This window comes from Xenopus laevis, chromosome 5L, assembly GCF_017654675.1.
Source record: "Xenopus laevis strain J_2021 chromosome 5L, Xenopus_laevis_v10.1, whole genome shotgun sequence".
In the NCBI taxonomy this organism is placed as follows: Eukaryota; Metazoa; Chordata; class Amphibia; order Anura; family Pipidae; genus Xenopus; species Xenopus laevis.
The window spans coordinates 62,512,543-62,535,094 of NC_054379.1; the positions used below are offsets into that span (position 1 = coordinate 62,512,543).

The 22,552-nt window shown below is 38.7% G+C and overlaps 1 protein-coding gene across 3 annotated transcripts in view; it reads left to right on the plus strand.

The window, feature by feature from the left end:
• pcnx2.L (pecanex 2 L homeolog) overlaps nt 1-22,552 on the plus strand; it is a 643,210-nt gene that overhangs the window by 408,542 nt on the left and 212,116 nt on the right. For all 3 annotated transcript variants that reach the window (XM_041562821.1, XM_041562822.1, XM_041562823.1), the window contains one exon: nt 20,905-20,996. In XM_041562821.1, coding sequence (XP_041418755.1) covers nt 20,905-20,996 — 92 coding nt within the window. The remainder of the gene's footprint in view (nt 1-20,904; nt 20,997-22,552) is intronic.

Sequence of the window (22,552 nt, forward strand, 5' to 3'; positions counted from 1 at the left end):
CCATAGTGTTCATAAAATCTTCTAACTGCCCAGAGTTATAGGTAGCATTGGATGTGTATAGTACTTTGTAGAATGAGGCAACGTTGTCTAGGATGCTCAGGGGGTTGGTAACCAAGTTTCCCCCTGTATCTTTAATTTGTGGGATAAAGGTCTGCTTCTCTCTAATTTTTGCTAATTGGGCTAGGAGTTTCCCGGCTTTGTCATCTTGATTGAACACTCTTTGGCCCGAATATAGTAACCTCTTCCTAGTCAGTTTAGTTTGTGCTAGTTCAAGATTTCTCTGTGCCTGGGCAAATTTGTATCTAGTTTCAGCCTCCTCTAGGGCTTGTTGAGTGTCTTCCACCTCCATTTTGTTCAGTTTTCTGACAGCAATAATTTCTCTAACCAGCACCTCTCGGCCACTGCTTTGGAGGCTTACCGTAGGATGTCGGGGGGCTGGGCAGTACCCTGATTAGTGGACCAGTAGTTAATATATTCCTCCTGCAGTAGATCCTTGACCTGGGGGTGGCTTAGCCACAATGGACTCAGCCTCCAAGTAGCTTGTTCACCCCCTTTGGGCAGATAACAGTGTTACCATCAGTGGGGAGTGGTCTGAGAATGCCCTGGGTAATAAATCAGTTGAGGCCGCTAATTGGGAAAAGTCAGTGGAGGCGAGGGCCAAATCCATGATTGGAGGAGTGGCAGGAATACTGTGGTTCCCCTGGTTGTTTCCACCTCCATAATTCCAATAGCCCCAATGATTCTATCCACTTATGTAACCCAGAGTTGTGTCCTCTGGATTGACCCAGTCTGTCTTGTTGGAGATCTAGAGTGGTGTTGAAATCTCCCAGGATACATAGGGGAACAGCTGGTAACGCTGCATGAAGATTGTAAATGTGATCTAGTAGCTTTAGTGAGAAAGGGGGTGGGCAGTACACATTTACCAGGATTAGTGGCTTATTATTGAGTTTGCAGTATAGGGCTATGTATTGACCATAAAAGTAAGTATGAATATCCATTAATTCAAACAATACCCCCTTCCGGATTAGTATAGAGACCCCTCTGGCATGTGTCGAGAAGGGAACATGGTAAGCATGCGCCACCCAGTGCCTTTTAAAAGAGAGTAGCTTCTGGCCTGTGAGATAAGTCTCTTGTATCATAATTATATCTGGATGGTATTTCTTAATATAATGAAAGAGGAGTACTTTCTTGAATTTGCAGTTTAAACCCCTGACATTCCAGGAAATGATTACAGTGTTATGCATTTTATTTCTATAAGGAGCATTTTGCTCCTGGCTGGGTTGCTAGCGAGCTACAGAGGCAGCTTATTTCCCACATTGCATAATATGGAACATTCAACATTTTGAGAAAAGAACACCATCAAAAGAAAGAATAAATAGAGAATATAGAGTAGGAAACAATAGGTAACTAAACACAACCCTTTGAAACCCTTTCCCCTCCCTGCCCAACCCCAAACTTCAGTTGGCCTATACCCTGAACTAGGAACTTCCTCTGCGGAGGATAACCAGTGGTGTATCCACTTAACTAACTATAGTTGGGACATAGCTTTCCGTACCCTGCAGTTTAACAAGATGTTTGAATAAAGTCTCTTACAAAGTCTTTTACTTATAATTTGAGAACAAGCGATTCCTTTGAAGTGGACTCCAAGAGTGCGCCGTCTAAACGATTGGTATGTGCAGCTGAAACGTTCTCCTTAGTGATGGACTCAGGGCAGGAGCACCTGGGTCACAGCGAAGTCCGGGTAAGCCTACGAGATACATTTATAACCTGTGTGCTTTGGTAGTATTGAACAGCTCCAATGCACCCGTCCATAAAGTTAGAACAGTGAGCGCAAGCATGAAAGTGTATATTTATTAACTAAGTACTGGAACAGGCCACTATGGACTTGAGTTTGAGAATATGAACCCCTGGTTTAACGCTGGAAGCGTGTATATACAATATATTACCCAGGCTACAACCTTTCCCATAATTTGGTCTGATCATGCTCCAATACAGGTAACTGTCTATTTTCCCACACAGACACTCTTGTCAGTGCAAAATCCAATAACTGCAGCACACTGTCAATTGTAGTATTATTTCAACAATGTGATTTTATTAGCTTAATTGTGCAAGTAGACAAAAAGTGACAACGTTTCAGGCCTCACAGGACCCTTTCTCAAGCCTGTAATCTTACATACTATTCAGTGTTAAATAGTGATAGATGGGGTGAGGCAAGGTGTGGCAAGGTTAGGGGAAGTGCTGGGCGGGAATACTTGTGACAATTCGTGAACTGCTTCATGTTTTGTAATCATTTTAACATATTGTATTTAAATCCAATCTCCATTATAAATATAAATACATCACAAAGTGAATGAAATCTGTGTAAAAATCCGTGTTCTTTCCTCATTAATGAAAGTGTCCAAATTCATACCTGTGTCGATCATTGCATTATATAAAAAAGTTGTTCCAAAATTTAAAGTTACCCTGCAGAATAAATACAGAGACTCAAAGGTGCTTAGAGTGTATATATCTATGTTACATAAAAATTGTAATTGTAAAGTTTCATCCCAAAGGTCAGGAAAATCAGAAGAATCTGAGATGCTAATATATCTCTCTATTGAATCGTGGTTTGTGTTCATTCTTTAAACTCGCTGTATCTGTAGAAGGTAATAGTTGCACACTTGGGCTTCAGACTTAAATACAGTAGATGTCTAGATTGATAAACCCTGATCAGTCTGTGTTTATACCAGGTAGACAAACCACTGATACTATTTGCAGGATGATTACGGTAACATCATACAGACACAAATACATCAAAGTCTCCTCTTTTATAGCTGATACTTGATATTTATAAGGCATTCGACTCCCTCTCCTGGTTGTATTTGTTTGATATACTACCCCAATTTAACATTTCAGGCCCATCTGTGGAAGGTTTGCGAGTATTATACAATAATTCCACAGCTACCATTAAGATGTTTAATATGGTGGAGTGACAGACTGACAAAAATAAAAAAGATAAGAAGAGCTGTGAGACTAAAAACTGTAAAAACTGAAAGGTTTATCTAAATTTTTGTTTGTTTGTTTGTCTTTTTTATATTTGGACTGGATTTACAAACACATTAATTTATATGGGATTTTTAAAAGTGTATTTATCAAATGGTGAACTTTCACTATCACCCTTTGATAAATACGTCTTTAAAAATCCCATAGAAATGAATGCAGAGTTGGAGAGTGGCGGTATTTCACTCTGCTGACTGTGGAGATCTCGAACTTCACTCTTTGATAAATCTACCCCTTAGAATCTACTTTCACTGAATTTTGTATCATGGAGAGTCATAATCCCTCCTCACAATTCATGTTAAACAATGGCAAGACATATGAAAGTATTAAAAATAAAAATCCTAAACATTCTGAAAATGATTACTCTATTTTGGTAATGGAAGTTTCAAAACTCCTTGATCCTACAATATAACTGACTATTGAATCTACTCTAGAAAAAGCAGTGGAGAAACTACAAATCAGCATTATTGGTTTATCTGAAAAACTTACCTCTCAAACTCAGGATATAAAAAATCTACAGGAAGTAGTATCAGATATTCAAGATGATGCAATTTCCAATAGTACAAGACTTGATATGCTAGAAAAAAAAGACATTGGAATTACAATCTGAAGTGGATGATATCGAGAACAGAACTCGCAGAAATAACTTGAGATACCCGAATCCCATAATACTGATGCGATTTTTACTATAATAACTAAAAACTTTCTTGAAAAACTGGGCTTAAAGCAACTTTACAAAACATTCACATTAAAAGATTACACAGTATTCGTCCTCTAAAAGAGCAATCCAATGCCAAACCCAGAGCAACAATTGTAAAATTTCTGAACTGTGTGGAAAAAAATGCTGATTCTACAAGTTTATAAGAAATCTCACAATCTGGAGATAGATGGAAAAAGGATCTTAATATTCCAGGACTATTCTATTTTATTGTCACAAAAACTCAAGGAATTTGCTCTAGCTTGCCAAGTCTTATTCAACTCAAATTTGCTCTTACCCAGCAAAGTTGAAGATTTTCCTTTCATCTGGAACACGTGTTTGATAATCCACAAGAAGATACTCAATTTTCTACAAATTTAGGGAAACAAAACTTCCCAAAGGGTGAAAGTCAAACTGAACAGATTAAACATAATTTCGATTCTTCACCAAAAGAACAAAGCCAAAGGCAACTAAAGATTAATACTGTCACAGGGATTACAAGAAAGAAAGCCTAATACAAAACCAAGATCTAGATCAAGATCTCCAGTGTCACCAAACCATACCAAAGATGATGAAATGATTCACTAGAAAACTGTGCTCCAAGATTAGATTCTTGAACTTCTAGCATTCTATACATATATAAGATGCTATTTTGAGGTGGTGGGATCTTTTCCTGTGTTCTTTTCTCAGTGAGGAAGTATTTCATTTACTTTTCTTTCTAGGTAAAAAGAGAAGTCACATATTTTGTTGTAAGAGAGTTTAAACTTTCTCTCTCTCTTTAGGGGAAAAAAAGGTGAAGTTACTAAACAAAAGATGCTTTTATTTCTTATTTCTTATATGTTATATTTTTATTTTTTTTGTTGTTCTGCTATTAAGACTGATTAAAAAGAGCTATGTAATTTCATGTTTATATAGTATAATAGGTATGTTTTTACTTAGCAAAGGGTTAAAGTTTAGTATTGCTGAAAATGTTTCAATATCTTGGTACAACTATTACAAGATTTCGACCTGTAATCGAGTTATTTCTATATTTATGCTCAACACATTTAGAATATTTTGCCTGATTGAGAGTGTAATTTGCATCAATTTTTTTTACATCAAAATGCTTAACGTAACTACATAGAATCTGAATGGGATCAATTCATTCATTAAGAGGAAGAGAATTTTAGCAGAATTGAGAAAATTAAAATCAGATATAGTAATGTTTCAGGAGACTCACCTTTCAGAACTTGAATCTGAAAAATTAAAAAGAGGCTGAGTAGGTAATATAGTTTTTTCTCCTGCTGTTAAAAAAAGGAGGAGTAGCCATTTTATTTCATAAGTCCTTAAATATACAGATTCTAAACACAGAGCGTGATACTGATGGTAGATGTGTTTTTGCTGAAATTCTTTTACAAAACAAAGTTTGGTACATGGGCTCCTTATATGCACCTAACATGAGTAAAGGTGAATTTTTTACTTAGATAATCCAGAAAACTGTTTCATATCCACTAAACAAATTCATAATTTATGGTCCTTGGATAAATCTGGTCCAATCCAAAAACAACCTTTTAAGAAAAATAAATCTAATTTTAAAAACCAAACAAAGTTAGAAGATCTTTGGAGGATGTTACACCCTGCTGTAAATTTGATTATTTATTTTCATCAATTGATATTCTGAATATACTCGGTCAGCAAATATTGGTAATATTAATCTGTCAGATCATGCCCCAGTTTTAATTGAAATAGAATTGGGCCCCTAATCAAAATCATACATTCCATGGTCATATCCCACCTTCTTTAAAGATAGTCCTGAATAGGATGGGTTCTCAGCCCATTGTTGTACACATTTCTGACACATGACTGCACAGCTAGACACAGCTCAAACCACATCATCAAGTTCGCAGATGACACGATGTGGTGGGGCTCATCAGCCACAACCACGAGTCAGCGTACAGAGATGAGGTTCAGCAGCTGGCGGTCTGGTGCAGTGAGAACAAACTGTCACTGAATGTAGATAAAACGAAAGAGATGATTGCTGATTTCAGGAGAACTCGCCCTGCTCACACACCACTCAACATCAACGGCTCCACGGTAGAGATAGTAAAGAACACCAAATTCCTAGGAGTCCACATCTCAAATGACCTCACCTGGAACACCAACACTGCCTCCATCACCAAAAAGGCTCAGCAGCGTCTTCACTTCCTGAGGCGACTGAAAAAAACCAACCTTCCACCCTCACAGTGTTCTACAGGGGCACCATAGAGAGTGTCCTGATGAGCTGCATCTCCGTCTGGTATAGTAGTGCCAGATCTGCTGACCGGAAAAGTCTACAGCGGACTGTCAGAGCAGCTGGCAACATCATTGGCGCGGCTCTTCCATCACTGCAGGACATCTTCCACAAGCGCTGTGCAAGAAAGGCCTCCTGCATTGCACTGGACTCCACACACCCCTCACACTGACTGTTCACGCTGCTCCCATCCGGCAGACGATTTTGCAGTATTAAAGCCCGATCAACCAGGCTCCGCGAAAGCTTTTTTCCACAAATAATCAGACTCCTCAACTCACTGCCTGCCCTCCCACTACATTCCAGACATACATGAACTGTTAACTGAACTTTTCTTTATCACACCTGGACTACCTCAGAGACACTCTGATATATGTACTAGCTGAAGCCACTTAGTCTCGTCTCACTGTGTATTCATATACTGCTGAGATGACAATAAATCACATCTTATAAAATACATTTTATGAAGAAAATGAACAAAGACCTTATTCTTCTGCAAGGACTTACCCTGATGGTCTAGTGGCCATGCTTCCGGGTTTATGTGCCGGCGTGAATACATCATGGTGCTTTGGTGTGAAATTCAAAGGTATTTAAAGGGTATTTTAAATTAAACTCATTGCCCGTTGTTAGGTCTAGCTTGTTTAGTTCATGGGTGCTTCTTCCTTGTGAATCCTGCTGTTTATACTGGTATTGACCCATGCCTTCCTGCCTGACTATTTTGAACTCTCCAATCCTGATCCTTGCCTGCCTGCCTGATTATTCTGAACTCTCCAATCCTGTCCCTAGACTGTCTGACCTTGCTTGAACTCTGCCTGTATAGACCTGGCCTGTCTGACCTTGCTTTAACTCTGCCTGTACCTGTCTTACCACGCTATTCCATTTGGTTCCTCCTGAGTTGTGACCTTCCATCCAAATCCTTGGTAAACAATCGTGCCCCTATTCTCGTCCAGAACTCTTGTTAGGCTCCTCTCTTATTAAGACCTGGCGGCATCCCGAAATGAAAGACAGCTGCTACAGGCAGAAGCAGAGCCGAGACCAGGGAACCTAGCACTTGCTCTGGATTTAGAGTGCTGATCGTGACAGTACAATGGGCCAATGAGAATGAAGAACAAAGAGTGGCCGACAAGTCCCATAGGGAGGTATCCAAATATCAGGTGGGGGACTTATTTTGGATTCAACCGAACCCCTGAATCCTTTGTAAAAGATTCGGCCAAATACCGAACCGAATCTGAATCCTAATTTGCATCTGGGAAGGAGAAAATTTTTTACTTCCTTGTTTTGTGACAAAAAGTTAAGCAATCTCCCTCCTGCCCCTAATTTGCATATGCAAATTTGGATTTGGTTCGACCAGGCAGAAGGATTCGTCCGAATCTGAATCCTGCTGAAAAAGGCCGAATTCTGGCCGAATGCCGAACTGAATCCTGGATTCAGTGCATCGCTAATATTAAGCTTAAGATTCCATCTCTTATGCAGGGGCCCATGTTTATTGGTCCTTACCCTATCATGAAAATTGTTAAGCCTACCTCTGTCTGTCAAGCTACCTGATATGTTTAAGTTATCTAACTTGTTTCATGTTTCCATGAAATCTGCCATACAGGTCCACCAGCAATCATGACCTTCTCCAGGGTTTGTAAAGGTTCAGCCAGAATGTTTAGCCCAGTTTATACTGGTATTGACCATTGCCTTCCTGCTTGACTTTTCTGGACTCCTGCAATTTGCAATCCTGACTATAGCCTGCATGACTATGCCAAACTCGCCAATCCTGATCCTTGCCTGCCTGTCTGATTATTCTGAACTCTCCAATCATGTTCCTAGCCTGTCTGACCTTGCTTGAACTCTGCCTCTACCGACACGGCCTGTCTGACCACGCTATTTTATTTGGTTCCTCCTGAGATGTGGCCTTCTGTAAAAAAACTTGGTAAACAATTGTGCCCCTTTTCTCATCCAGAACTCTTGTTAAGCTCCTCCCATTTTAAGACTTGGCGGCATGCAATTAGCGGAGGGCTCCTCCCTAAGTGAAAGTTAACTGCTACAGGCGGAATCAGAGCCAAGACCAGGGAGCCTAGCACTTGCTCTGAATTTAGGGTGCCGATCATGACATCTTCATTCTAAAGCGCAGAAGGAAGCTTATTTAAATTTTATTATGGCCAGATCAATTAACATTTTATAAATCTCTAAAACAGGAAATAGCCCCTTTTTTAACAAATTTATATAATGAGTTTTTTGCCATGAGAAAATACTGCATTGCCCAGTTAGTAATAATAATATAAAAATAAGTCTGTTTAATATCCAGGTGTCCCATATTCCAATGTATAGCTCCATCTGGTTATCCAACTGGTATTGTAGTTCTTTTCTGTGTATTTTCTTTAATTTTACAAATCAAAAGTGTATTTCATGTGTGGCCCCAGACAATTTCTCTTTTTCCAATGTGGCCCAGAGAAGCCAAAAGGTTGGACACCCCTGTCTTAGAGGGTGATTCACTGCACTGCTTAAATATATTTATTCAATCCCTAAAGCAAGAATTGTTGTAGCTGGAGAACTTTCAGAATCTTTTGATCTCTATAGGGGGACCCAACATTGTTGTCCTCTATCCCCGCTTTTGTTTAATATTGCTATGGAACCATTAATTTGATTTTAGGTTTCTTCAGATTTGTTCCAAGATGTGGTAATATGTGGTAAACAAATTAAATCATTAGCTTTTGCAGATGACCATCTTCTAGTGGTTAGAAATTCCTACTCTAACCCTTTTTTTGATTATTATAAATTATTTTCAGGATACATTATTAATTCAAATAAATCAGCTATATTGAATATTTGCAATACCATCCCAAAGAAACTGCTCCAAGAAAGATAAAGTATGTAGGACGAGTCCAAGGCAGTATTTAAAATGCAATTAATTTTTATTGAGGATGTGGTTCACGGGATATCTAGTGGGATGAGCTGAAACACTAAACGATGAGCTACAATTTAACATAACCCTTTTTTTTTTAACTGCTCCAAGAACTTCAAAATAACTCTCCTTCTGGTAAACTGAAATACCTGGGCATATCAATTCATTATTATATTCTTTGAATTTTGCTCCTTTAATTCAGTTAATGAATACTCTTTGCAAAAGATGGATTAACAGTCCACTGAATTTAATGGGAAGAGTGGCATTATATAAAATGTTAATTTTCCTGAAAGTGGCATATCCTATCCTTAATCTTCCATTATTGTTGAAACATTTAGATGTGCAAAAGATGTACCAAATTTTAAACATATTTATTTGGCATAATAAAAAAACAAAAAATTCTCTCATTAAATTGAGAAATCCTAAAGTTCTAGGTGGGCTAAATGTTCCGAATTTTAGGAAATTTAATTTGGCAGCAAATACTAGATATATTATATAATGGTTATCAGGCAAAGAATTATTTTTAAGTTCAGAGGAACATATTGTTTCTTCCCTTTATAAAAATTGGTCTGATCAGCATGTGGATATTAAAAATAATCCGATCTATAAAGATACCACTATTACATGGAAGATTATGTAATGGAAGATTAACAGAATAATTAAAATGACAACAAATCACCCTTTCTCTCTCCATTTGTTTTAAAAGGTTTTCCTAAAACACAAAGAATTCAATATTCGTGCAAGTGGAGGAAATTTGGTATTTCTCAAATTAGGGACAATTTAGACCCAGATTCAGGAGAACTTTATTCTTGCCGAATAATTAAGGATAAGTATAATCTTTCAGAGAGCGAAAGATTAAGATACTCACAAGTCAAATGTGGATTTCAACTAATAAGTAACAAAACTAAGTTACAATTAAAAAATCACCATTTTTATGAATCAATTTTGCAGTTAGTAGTTCTTCTAAAAACCTTCTAAAATCCTTTCAAAAATTTGGAAAATATGTTAATTGTGAGGGTTGGAGGGACCAGCAGTTTAGGTTTATTCACCTTCGATATGGATTATTATTTCAGAATTCTCCTGATTCTCCTGATTCCTCGAAGGTATCATTTTGTCCAAAATGCAAGGAATATAATGTTGACTATAATGTCCAATGATAAAAAATTTCTGGGAGAAAATTGAATGATTCATAAAAGATTCTATCAATGTAGATATTAAACTGAGTCCAGAATATGGACTCTTGTACATAAATGCCTCATCTCTAATGACAAGTAATGATTTTTTTTGTTAATTAATCAGCTGAAATTATTGATTTTTGTCAATTACTAATGGCAGCCTCTAGGAAATCTGTTTTTTCATGTTGGATATCAGAAAAAAAACCCACATTGAAAGATGTACTCATATTTACATAGTTTATATATTCAAGAAGTTATTAGATTCAGAATTGAAGATTTATCTTTGAGAAATAGAATAAAATAGAATAAAAAGGAGATGGTCAATTTATGTGGAAACTTTAGATGACAACAAAAAGGAACTTGTGCATAAACTTATGGGGAGGGCCAATAATGAATTCAGGAATTGAATTTAGTAGTTATTCCATTCACGTAATTGCTAAACATGTATCTGCTAAGTGACTTTCTGATTTTGAAATCTTTGTGTTTTTGAGTAATAGCAAATAATAAATAAATAAGAAACAGGTCCAAATAGTTGATAATATTTGTTTATTGTTCATGTAACATTCTTAATGTTATTTATTTGAAATATGAATCTGCGCATGTATTTACATCCTATAAAAAAGTAAACTTGTTTTATTGTAAAATCTTTAATAAAAAGAATTTGAAAAGAAAATATGTTTAATATACCTTACCCTACTATTAAAATCAGTAGAGGAACACAACAGGAATGTGTTCTATCCCTACTATTATTCACCCTACCCATTGAGCCCGTAACATACATGTTAAGGAATGACATTAACATCTCGGGTTATGAAAAGGGGTCGAATTCATATTAACTCAATTTGTATGCAGATGACCTGCATACACGAAACTACTGTCAAGTCTACCTAGCCTTTTTCAGGTATTAGAAAAATGTCACCAAATTTCTGGCCTAAAGATTAATATCTCCAAAGCAGAAGCATTACCTGTCAATATGCCTTTGCACCAAGTTAAAATGGACCTGTCACCCAGACATAAAAAGCTGTATAATAAAAGTCCTTTTCAAATTAAACATGAAATACAAATTCTTTTTTTTATTAAAGCATTCATAGCTTATGCATAGAGGTGGGGCAGGCAATTACTTTCACTTTCCATTCAGTACTTACTAGATGTAACTGCAATCCCCACATTCCCCCTCTCTCTTTACCATTTAATTGTGTAACCAATGCATGGGGATGGACATTGGGTCATCCATTCTGGTGGGAAACAAGATGTTGAGATGATGCAAGGCTTGCCTTAATAACAGTGTCCACAAAATGGCTCCTATATACAAAAGAGTCCAGCACCCCTCCCGGAATTTTACCAGTAAATTTCTTCATCGCCTAATCCAGTTGTTAAAATGCCTGCTGAGCTTAATGTTTGCTCACCGTTCATATAGGGTGGTTCGGGTGCACTCTACCCGAACCCTGCTCTTGTTATCTTAGGCACATCCACCCATAGCAAATGTTATCCTAGAGTTCAATCTGCTGTATACAATTTTCACATGGATCAGCTTACCCTTTGCGTAGAGTGAGGCAGGTGCTGCCGCCCGAGTCTGTTACTAAGGAAACAACTTCTCAATGTAGAACCGGACATTGCAGTGCACTCCTGAAGTGAAATATCGCTCTATTATACTGCCTGCCTGCTTGCTATAATCATTAATTCCCAGACGGAAGGAAACAAGATTCAAATAATTTTTACAGTATAATTAAAGTTAATTTTGCTTAACTAACATGATAAATTATTATGTTATTTGGTGATGGGTCCCTAAGTTATTACAACTCAACTTTCCTTTTCAGTGGAAACATCATAGTTACAAAGTTACATAGTTAAATCGGGTTGAAAAAAAAACAAAGTCCATCAAGTTCAACCCCTCCAAATGAAAACCCAGCATCCATACACACACCCCTATCATGCAGTGGTGTATTTAGAAGTAAAAATGACAGAATCCTATCCCGCACTTTATAAAGCTAACTTCCTCTCAATACATTTACAAAATAAATCTGATTGGGCCAAATTATCAATCTCTTGGTTAGGACATATGGTCATCTTACCTAAAATTCTATATTTATTTTGAGATTTACCTATCCAGGTAAAAAGCAAAGGTCTGTGTATCCTACAACGAGCGACACTACAATTATTATTGCAGTTCTTAATGCTAATTCCCTAAAATGTGAAGTGGTGTCTCAGCATCCGAACGCTGGTGAAGTTTCGCTATTGTAAATTCATCAGCATGAGAATTTCATAACAAACTTTTGATAGGGTTCATTTCTGCTAGAGAAATTTCGTTAGTACATTTAGGTCAATTTGATTAGGGCGGGTACATAAAGGTTGTATATATGTCTTATAGATGTTGGTGCAAATGCTTGAAGTGGCCACTTATTATTAAAAATGTTCAAGGAAGCAAAATAAAGACAAGAGATCCTCTAATGCCCTAGACATGAGTCCACCCTAAAACAAATGTGGCATGTCCCTCAAATGGTTAAAAAAATGGTTAGAACAAAAATTTGTAATAGTTACAACTTTTAAAGAGAATCCCGATTTAAAATATGAAAAAACGCCAGCATTTTTTTTTTTTCATTTTAATAACTTATCGGTTTACAGAATATGATATCACTGACATATGATTGAGGAGGATGTAGCTTCATTTTATCAATTTGCCAGGTCTAAGCTGGAGAAAGAAACTCTTGCGAAAGAGGTAACGTTCTGTAAAATTCACACTTTTTTACCTGAGCAAAAATTCACCTGGCAATAGGGTGGTAAAACTACAATACCGATGGTCTCTTTCGCTAGTGAATTGTCCTCTATGTCTGTTAGTAAATTGGCGATGTCCCTACGGATGGGATTTCTGGTGAATTTTTGCTAGCGACGGCCACTTCGCCCTTTAGTAAATCTGCCCCATAGTTGCCTACCAGATTTCATCCCGAATTTTTACACTATTGTAAAATATCACACTTTTATGCTGCACACAGATCACTTCACCCTACACTAGAAGGATCCATATTTGAATTACATTGTGAACACCCAGAATTAACCTCTGAACTATATTCCCAATTAATAGAGGTTCCCACAAGATAACACTCCTACTTATGCTCCAAAAAACACAAAGTAGTGCTACACACACACTCTCACCGCTCTTTGCAGCGTCGGGTGCCGTCTGTGACCCTGTCTGCCCAGGTCTGGTTCACGTACAAGAAAATACTTCAGCAGCACTCCAATTATGGTGAAAAAATTGGAACTTTATTCGTGCCTCAAGCTAAGCGACGTTTCGAGCCCTTCCAGCCCTTTATCAAGCTTGATAAAGGGCTGGAAGGGCTCGAAACGTCGCTTAGCTTGAGGCACGAATAAAGTTCCAATTTTTTCACCATAATCGGAGTGCTGCTGAAGTATTTTCTTGTACTCCTACTTATGCTCAGACATCGAAAACTAACTTATCTAATTCGATACCTCCTGACAAAAGAGAAAAAATATGCCTAGCAGCTCGAACCATATCGCCATGTATTAGCATTAAAGAAACTGCATATAAACTCAGATTAAGCTGGTATACAACTCCTATGCAAAAAAAAAGTGTTCCCAAATTCCCAGCCACATGTTTTAGGGGATGTACAGATAGAGGGGCATACATTCATTCCTGATGGTTTTGTTCTATTGTTTCTAAACTTTTGAGTGATACTTTCCAACTGATTTATCAGATATGTATGGTACAGGTTGATTCAGATTCAGAAATCACTTAGACAAACTTTAAATATCCTGGCAGCACAAGATAGCCTTGAAATGGTTATCACTTTCTCTCTCTTGTCCCAATAAAAATCTAGAGTTGACCATGTACGTTCCATTTGTCAGTTTTGCTGAGTGACACAATTCAAGACAGATGTTTGCTGATGTTTATGCTGATAAACATCAGCGAACATCTGTCTTGAATTGTTAGGCATTATCCTTTTGACTCTTTATGCAATGACTATTGATGTGATCAAATCACATTTGGTATACAACTTGCCCAATTTGTTACCATCATACCTAAGTTTATCTTTCAGAACATAATTGATATAATTGGTGGAAATAACTCACACAAGACATTGTGTGAAATACAGGGGGTTATTTACTAAAATCTCATTGTCCTAATAAAAAAAGCTTGATCAAACTCCCATGCCTGATGTTGCCTTATTTATTAATACATTAACATTTTTTTACTTTTTATTAAAAATTTTTTTGTTCTTTTATGTGTTTTGTTACATATTTGAAATATATGTAAATAAAGAGGCATGTAAAAAAGAATATATATGTAAAAAAATATATGTAAAAAAAGTGCATGTAAATTAGAATGAACCAAACACTTTTGTCCAGTCCCATATTTATAAAACTGCATGGTTTGTGTGCAACAGTAGTATTAGTTTTTTGTTGAAATTAACATGAATCCATTCAGTTGCATATTTAGTACATACACCAGAATAATCACGAGCCGAGAATCGCAAAAATTTTGTGTAACATGTTAGGCAGAACCTGGCTGGTCATCTCCCGCATGCGCGCACTTGTTCACTTGGTGATGTCATACATGCACATGCTCATGTCCGAGAGCCTGTATACGATCTTCTGTGTGGCGAATAGGGCCCATTCTAGGGGTAAGCAGATGAAAGCGATATGTGCCCTGGCCCACCGGGATACCAGGAAAACTCTCGGTGGGTCCAGGTGTCAGTGGGCCCTCTTGCTTCTAACCATTCGGCCTATTTCCTTATTCCCTATTTCTTTATGGTAAAAAAGAGGCTTAATAATGGAAGTATAGTATAGTAATAATAATAATATGATTCAGAGAGGAGAAATAATAGTTTGGAAAGTGGGCCCATCATCTAAAGTTTTCTGGTAGACCCCTGGCATTCCAGTCCGACACTGTGCCTGGCCAACTGTAGCGATCTTGTTAGCAGGAACCTTGCTTGGTGGTGGGTACACTCAAAATGCACAGGGTAACCCTGCATATTCCGGTGTTCACAGATGCCATTTTGGGGCCCCGGGCTTTCTGCTGCGGAAAACACAAGGAAAAGTGTGTGACAACAATAAGTCTGTAATCGAGGTACTGGCAAGTATGAAGAGGAGACGTAGTCAAGAATCAGGCAAGAGGTTAAAGGCGGGCTGCAATAAAGTCAAAGTCAGGTGGGATTCCAAAACCAGAAATTCGGATACAAATAAACGCTTAAGCAGGAACAGTAGAGATGGAACCTAGCTTGGGCACTCACAAAATGGAGTACCCCCTTCAGGAGAGATCTCTGGGGACTCCTGACACTTATCAGGAAACTTCCTATGAAAGGCCCGGATCAGACGAGGAGCATGAGTGTCAGCAGCTCTCATCCAAGATCATTCTTCAGGTCCAAAACCCTTCCAATGGACCAAATATTGTAGCTTGCCTCTCACTCTCCTGGAATCCAGAATCTCCTGAACCTCAAACTCTTTATGATCCTGAAGAATAATGGGAGCATGGGGAGATTGATCTTGACAAAAGGTTTGACCAAGACACATGAAACAAATTTGAGATGTTCATGGAAGAAGGTAGATCCAAATGGATAGACACAGGGTTGATTATCTCCTTAATATTGAAAGGACCCACATAGTGAGGACCAAGGCCAGTGAAGTTTGACGTGCTTTGTGGAAAGCCAGACAAAATCTCTGACTTGATAGGGAGGATTGGCACGACGGTGCTTGTTGGCCGCAAGTTTCTAAGAAGAGGAGGCCTTGAGGCCTTGTCACGTACAAGAATATGGGCTGCAGAAATCTCTGTCTTGAATACATCAGAAGGAAGAGCAGAAGGATTATAGCCAAACACAGCAAAAAATGGAGAACACCCAAGAGAGTTGTGCTGAAGGTTATTATGTGCAAACTCAGTCCAGGGAAGAAGTTCAACCCAATTATCTTGATTGCGAGAAATAAAACAACGCAAAAACTGCTCCAAGACCTGATGCCGGGATGACCGGAAACCTTCGAAGAATGAGCTCATTGAAGAACTTGGGCAACTCTTGACAGAGGTACAAATATCTTCCCAGATGGACAAGGATGTTCCAAGTTGGACAAGTCAGGCAACAATAAAGAAGTAGGCGCCACTACTAAATCAGGGCAGATAATAGGGATGGGTGGATGGGATCACCCTCCTTCTGCACCATAGATCAGAATAAGGCATCTGCCTTCATATGTTTAGAACCAGGTCGAAAGCAAATCAGAAAATTAAATCGGGAAAAAGCCTGACGATGATTAAGCCTCCTGGCCGAAAAAAATATATTCGAGGTTCTTGTGGTCTGTAAGAATGGTAGTCAGCTCTTTCCCCCTCAAGCAAATGATGCCACTCCTCCAAAGCAAGCTTAATGGGCAGCAGTTCACGATTCCCCACATCATAGTTTCTCTCAGCAGGAGACAGTCTACGAGAAAAATAGGCACAAGGATGAAGAGTTCCTTGAAACTCTGTTCTTGAGACAAAATGGCACCAACCCCTACTTCAGTAGTGTCGACCTTGAGAATAATTGGCCTGCCAGGATCTAGATGGCAAAGAATGGGAGCTGAGTTAAATAATTTTTTGAGGGTTGAAAAAGCCTCCTGTGCTTGAGGAGTCCAGGAATCCTTAAAAGGCTTTGTCGTGAGTGCTGTAATAAGAGCCACAGTCTGGGAAAAGTTCTTTATAAACTTCCGATAAAAATTGGCAAAACCTAAGAAACGGTGAATGGCCTTCAACGTGGTAGGAATTGGCCAGTCTATGACAGCTGAAACCTTCGCAGGGTCCATCTTAAAACCGGAAGAAGAAATGATGTAACCCAAAAATGAAATTGTGGATTTGTGAAACTCACATTTTTTAAGCTTAGCATAGAGAGACTTCTCCTTCAAATTAGTTAAAACTTGTTTTACTTGAGAGATATGCTCAGACATTGAGGAGGAGTACACCAAAATATCATCCAGATAAACTATTACACAAGTCTGTAGAAATTCACAAAGGACATCATTGATGAGATCCTGAAAGATCCTGAAAGGAGTTGCACAAGCCAAACGGCATGACCAAGTATTCATAATGGCCATTGCGAGTATTTAAGGCCATCTTCCACTCATCACCCTGATACGAATGAAGTTGTATGCTCCTCGGAGATCAAGTTTGTTAAAGATCTTGGCCCCTCTTAGTCTATCAAACAATACCAGGATTAGAGGTAAAGGATAATGATTCTTAATTGTTATTTTGTTCAAAGCACTATAGTCAATACAGGGTCTAAGAGTACCATCTTTCTTTTGAACAAAAAAGAAAACAGCTCCGGCGGGCAACGTAAACTTTCAACAGATTCTCAGAAATATACTCCTGCATGGCTTCAGTCTCTGGTACAGATAAGGGGTAAGTTCTTCCCCTAGGAGAAATGGAACCAGGAATCGGGTCAATTGGACAATTGTATGAACGATGTGGTGGAAGAATTTCAGAGTTCTTCTTTTCAAAAACCTCAGCAAACTCCTTGTAGGCAAGTGGAAGAAAAGGACTGGAAGCAACGAAGAGGTAGCCACTGGAATAATTGACGAAGCCATACAATTAGATCGGCAAAATTAACTCCAGGCCATGAGTGGACCAGTCAAAAGACGAATTATGGATCCGGAGCCAGGGAAAGCCCAAAATTATGGGAGTCTCAGGACATAGAATTATTAGGAAAGAGATCTCCTCCTCATGGAGACTGCCAACACGAGTCAGGACTGGGGAAGTTGCAGAGGTAAGGACACCTAGACAGATTTCCTGCCACTCCGGAGTCCAGAAAAGCTTGGCAGGAAAATGTACCAAACAAGGTAGAGATGGAAACAGGAAGAAACATGCGAGATTTGTCAGAAGCTGGGAGTGCAGAAATCCTGCCGAGGGGAGACTCCCTCCTCACACCTATGTTGGAGCGTTTCCTGGACGCTGAGTTCTTGTAGGGCAGGTTCTGAGAAGATGTCCAGCGAGGCCACAATACAAACAAAGGCCTGTACTCCTATGAGTTCTTTCCTCAGGAGATAAGCGTGTTGCTCCAATCTGCATTGGTTCGTCAGGAACCGGAGATGTGGGAAGAAGGCTCAGAACAAATGAAAGTAGAAACAGGGGTTCTGCGAGTATGAGACTTAAGAGACGACTTCTCTCTCATTCGGGAGTCAATCTTGACAATAAAGATAACAAATTCTTCAAGAAGAAGGCAGATCCTGGGTCACCAGCTCATCCTTAAAGTGGACCTGTCACCCAGACACAAAAATCTGTATAATAAAAGTCCTTTTCAAATTAAACATGAAATCCAATTTCTAATTTTTATTAAAGCATTCATAGCTGTTGTAAGCTCATTTAAAAATCTAAGCTGTCAATCAAATATTGTCTGCCCCTCCTCTATGCCCGGGGCATAGAGGCGGGGCAGACAATTACTTTCACTTTCCATTCAGCACTTCTTAGATGTCACTGCTCCCCACACATTCCCCCAGTTCTCTTCACCATATAATTGTGTAACCAGGACATGGGGATGGACATCAGGTCCCCATTCTGGTGCACAAACAAGATTCTGAGATGATACAAGTCTTGTCTTAATAACAGTGTCCACACAATGGCTCCTGCCTGCTTGTTATAATTATGAATTCCCAGACTAAAGTAAACAAGATTCAAATAATTTATATAGTGTAATTAAAGTTCATTTTGCTTGACTAATGTGATAAAATAGGATTTTCAATAATTTTTTTGGGTGACGGGTCCCCTTTAAGATCCTCATGAAGCCCCCTTCAGAAAGCTGCAATAAGTGCCTCGTTGTTCCAAGACACTTCCACAGCCAAAGTCCAGAAGGTAATGGCTTATTCGGAGGCTGTGTTGGATCCTTGAAAGATTTCATGAGCCGATCAGAGGCATTCAATTTCTAACCCGAAACATAAAAATTTGCCGGAAAATAGCGAGGAAAGCCGTGGAGTTGTGTACCAGAGGATCATCGCGATCCAGTAATGGTGAAGCCCAAGCAAGGGTCTTCCCCTGAAGAAGAGCAAAAATGTAAGCAACCTTTGATCTCTCGGTCGTGAATTGATATGGGGCCATTTCAAATTGGATTTCGTTTTGTGTTAAGAATCCTTGGCACGCATCCGGATCACCCCCAAAACAAACAGGAGCAGGGATCTTAGAGACCTTAGGCACTTTAGGAGGTGCAGAGTGTGAAAAATGAACCAAAGGAGATGAATCGCCAACGGTCCCAGAAATTTGCAGAGCCTCAAAGTGAGAAGTGATGTGCTGCAAGGCCTGGGCTAGATGAGCCTGTTGAGCCTCTTGAGAATCCAGATGCTCCATCATCACGTCAAAATAACGCTCCATGATCAAGGAAGCAGGAGCCTGGGAAGGTTCTATCTCAGGCCCAAGCTAACTGTAACAATCTCGTTATCAGGAACCTTGCTTGCTGGTGGGTACACTCACAATGCACAGGGTAACTCTGCGTATTCCGGTGTTCACTGACACCCTTTTGGGGCCCTTGGACTTTCTGCTGCGAAAAACACAAGGAAAAGTGCGTGACAACAATAAGTCCGTAAACGAGGTACCGGCAGGGATGAAGAGGAGACGTAGTCGAGAATTAGGTAAGATGTTCAAGGCGGGCGGCAATAATCGGAGTCAAAAATCAGGCGGATCTCAAAAAACAGAAATTCAGATACAAATAAACGCTTAGGCAGAACTGGAACCTAGCTTGGGCACTCCGGCACGGGCACCAAATTCGTGATGTCACGACGCTGCGACGCACGCGTCATGCCGCTTGGCGTCAATAGAGAAGGGATATGTGGAAGTGTGCTCCTGCGCACAGGGACCTTAGACGAGACGAGCCGCGAGGTAAGAGAGCACCAAACTCTCCCAGTGCGTCTTACACCCCCACTTCACTGTTGCACCCTAGGCATATGCCTCTTCTGCCTTTCCCTAGTTCCCTGCCCTGCTTCAGTACCTTCTTCCAGGGTAACACTCACATATACCACCCTTCTACAGGTCAGCCCCAATGGTACCAACCTTGCTAAGTGTTTTTTCAGTAGGTCCTCAGAAAGCTTTCTTAGGTGCATATACTTAAAGCATACCATACTCTTACCCTGAACTACACACATGGGTCCCAAACTATGGGGTACCTACAAGTTAATTCTTTTTCCTAGGTGGGGTCAGAGCTGCTCTTACAGATGTTGTTTTTGCTGCTCTATTACAAGATCTACTCCCATGTTCTGGCTATGCCAAACATTCCTTTACCTGGTATGTGTGTATACTGCCTTTTTTAGAATTTGGTGTCTACAGGCTTGCCTCCCTTGTAGATCTCCACAGTCCAAGTAGTTCTTCACTTACTCCTTTCCTGCTTTTATACTCTCTGGAACCCACCCTCTTTTAGAATTTTGATAGAACATTTCCTGTTCTCAAGCTATAGTCATTTGTATCCTTTAATTCTGATATCAAAAAGTTTTTTGCAAAACCATTTGTGAAAAATATACATTAGTCAAAATATACATTTACAACAAAATAACATTTTAACTCTTGTTTTATCACAAACTTATTTTCTCATCTATTCTTTGACTTCTCTCTCTCTCTTTCTCTGTATGTCTTTAACATTGAAGAATAAATCAAATCCTGCAGTGTAATTAGCAGCCAAGGGCCTTTAATATATCTATTTAAAAAATAAATAATTTTCAAGATAAAATTGCATAATACAAATTATTAGCAGTTACTGTTAGTTTTGCATGTTTTTGAGTTTAGCTCTTCACAAAAATTGAGTGAAATTAATTTCTACAATTTTGTTTCATGTCAGAAAATGCTTTACTTTTCATAAATGAACCCCAATCTTATATCTGTGTTTTCTTCTAGCTGCACTTGGATTAGCATCAGCATTGTACGCTTTATGCCGCAGTTTTCTGGCAGTAGGTACCCTTTATGGGTTGTGCCTCAGTTCAGTAAAGGTGAGCTTGTAATGTTTCAACACATTGTGATAAGCATTAACTTTATATTTAAACCATGTAAAAATGTGTTGCCATTTGTCATTTTATTACAACAAAATGGTTAACCTGTATTTCTAGTTTAATGGTAGCATATTATAATTTTACTATTTGTCCTGTGTAGAGATAAACCATTCACTGTAAATGTATAGAGCAGGTCCAAACGTGTGAAACGTGACATAGTTGTAGCTTAAGGAAGGTCAGCCCAAGCATTGTTGTTATTAACAAGCAAATATAGGGCACAATGAGTGTTTTAGCACTTGCATGAGGAAGAAAGAAGGTATATATTCGCAATATAACAAATAAAATGTCAGGTTTTGTCAGTAATATTAATATGATTTGAGAAGGATAAGGACTTGTCAAAATCAATTTCACATGGCCATGCCATCACTAATAATGGTAAAAGAAAAAGCTACAATTTTGGGTGTAAGGTCTGAATGGCAGTGGTTAATGAAAGGGTGTCTAAATATATCTGGATGTCATCTACATATAAGTTATATTTAAGGCCTAAAGAAGGAGTGCACATGGAGAACATATGACAAAGTTAAAATTGCAAAACAAAAAAAAATTTGCACATGGTGAACGGCAAAGGGCTGAGAGTATAGAACTATGAAAAACCTCCACACTAAGCTTAACTGGAGAAAAGCATTTGTTAGCAAACGCAACAGAGAATAAGTGGTTAGAAAGGTAGCAAGAAAACCAGCTGAATTATGGATACAAAGAGATTAGAGAATTTGCATTTATAGAAGATGCACACTGAGCAAGGATGCATGGTTAGCAGTTTGACTCACTGAGTGAGGGGGGAATCCAACATAATGGCACCCTCTATAGTTTATCATTAGTTAAATACTTTTTTGCATAATTAAGAATAATGCAGTTCTAGGCATTAGTAGCGGTTAAGCAATAGCAGCAGGCAGCTTCTTATATTGTGAATGAGTATTTCACAGAGTGCCCTTGGTTGTTAGAGGATCTATAGAGCAAAAATATAAGTTGTTTTGTAAAATTTGGTGCAGCAACAGGATCGGCAGATTCAACTAATCAGACAGTTACAGGACCAGCTTTCCAAAGAGCAGGAGCAATTGCTGCAACTCCAGGCTGCACAGTCCAGAGACAGCACCCACACCAAGACCTCTTCTGTTAAAAAGACAGTCTGAGGACCCAGAGACATTTCTCATGACTTTTAAAAAGGTAGTCAATACTCAAAAGGAAGTTGCTCTTCCTTTTTGCCTCAAACATATAACTGGGTGGTATGTATATATAATTGACTATATTGCTATATATATATATATATATATATATATATATATATATATATATATATATATATATATATATATACATACATATTTGTATTGCTTTGATAAGTCACAACCTTGATTGATATTCAATTGTCATAAAAGATATATACTTTTTGAGTGTGCATACCCAATAAACATGATACAGACTAGGCCTTACACCAGAGGTATACTGCCAATCATTCCGGACTGAGCCATATTCCACACAGGTCCGGCCAAGAGTTT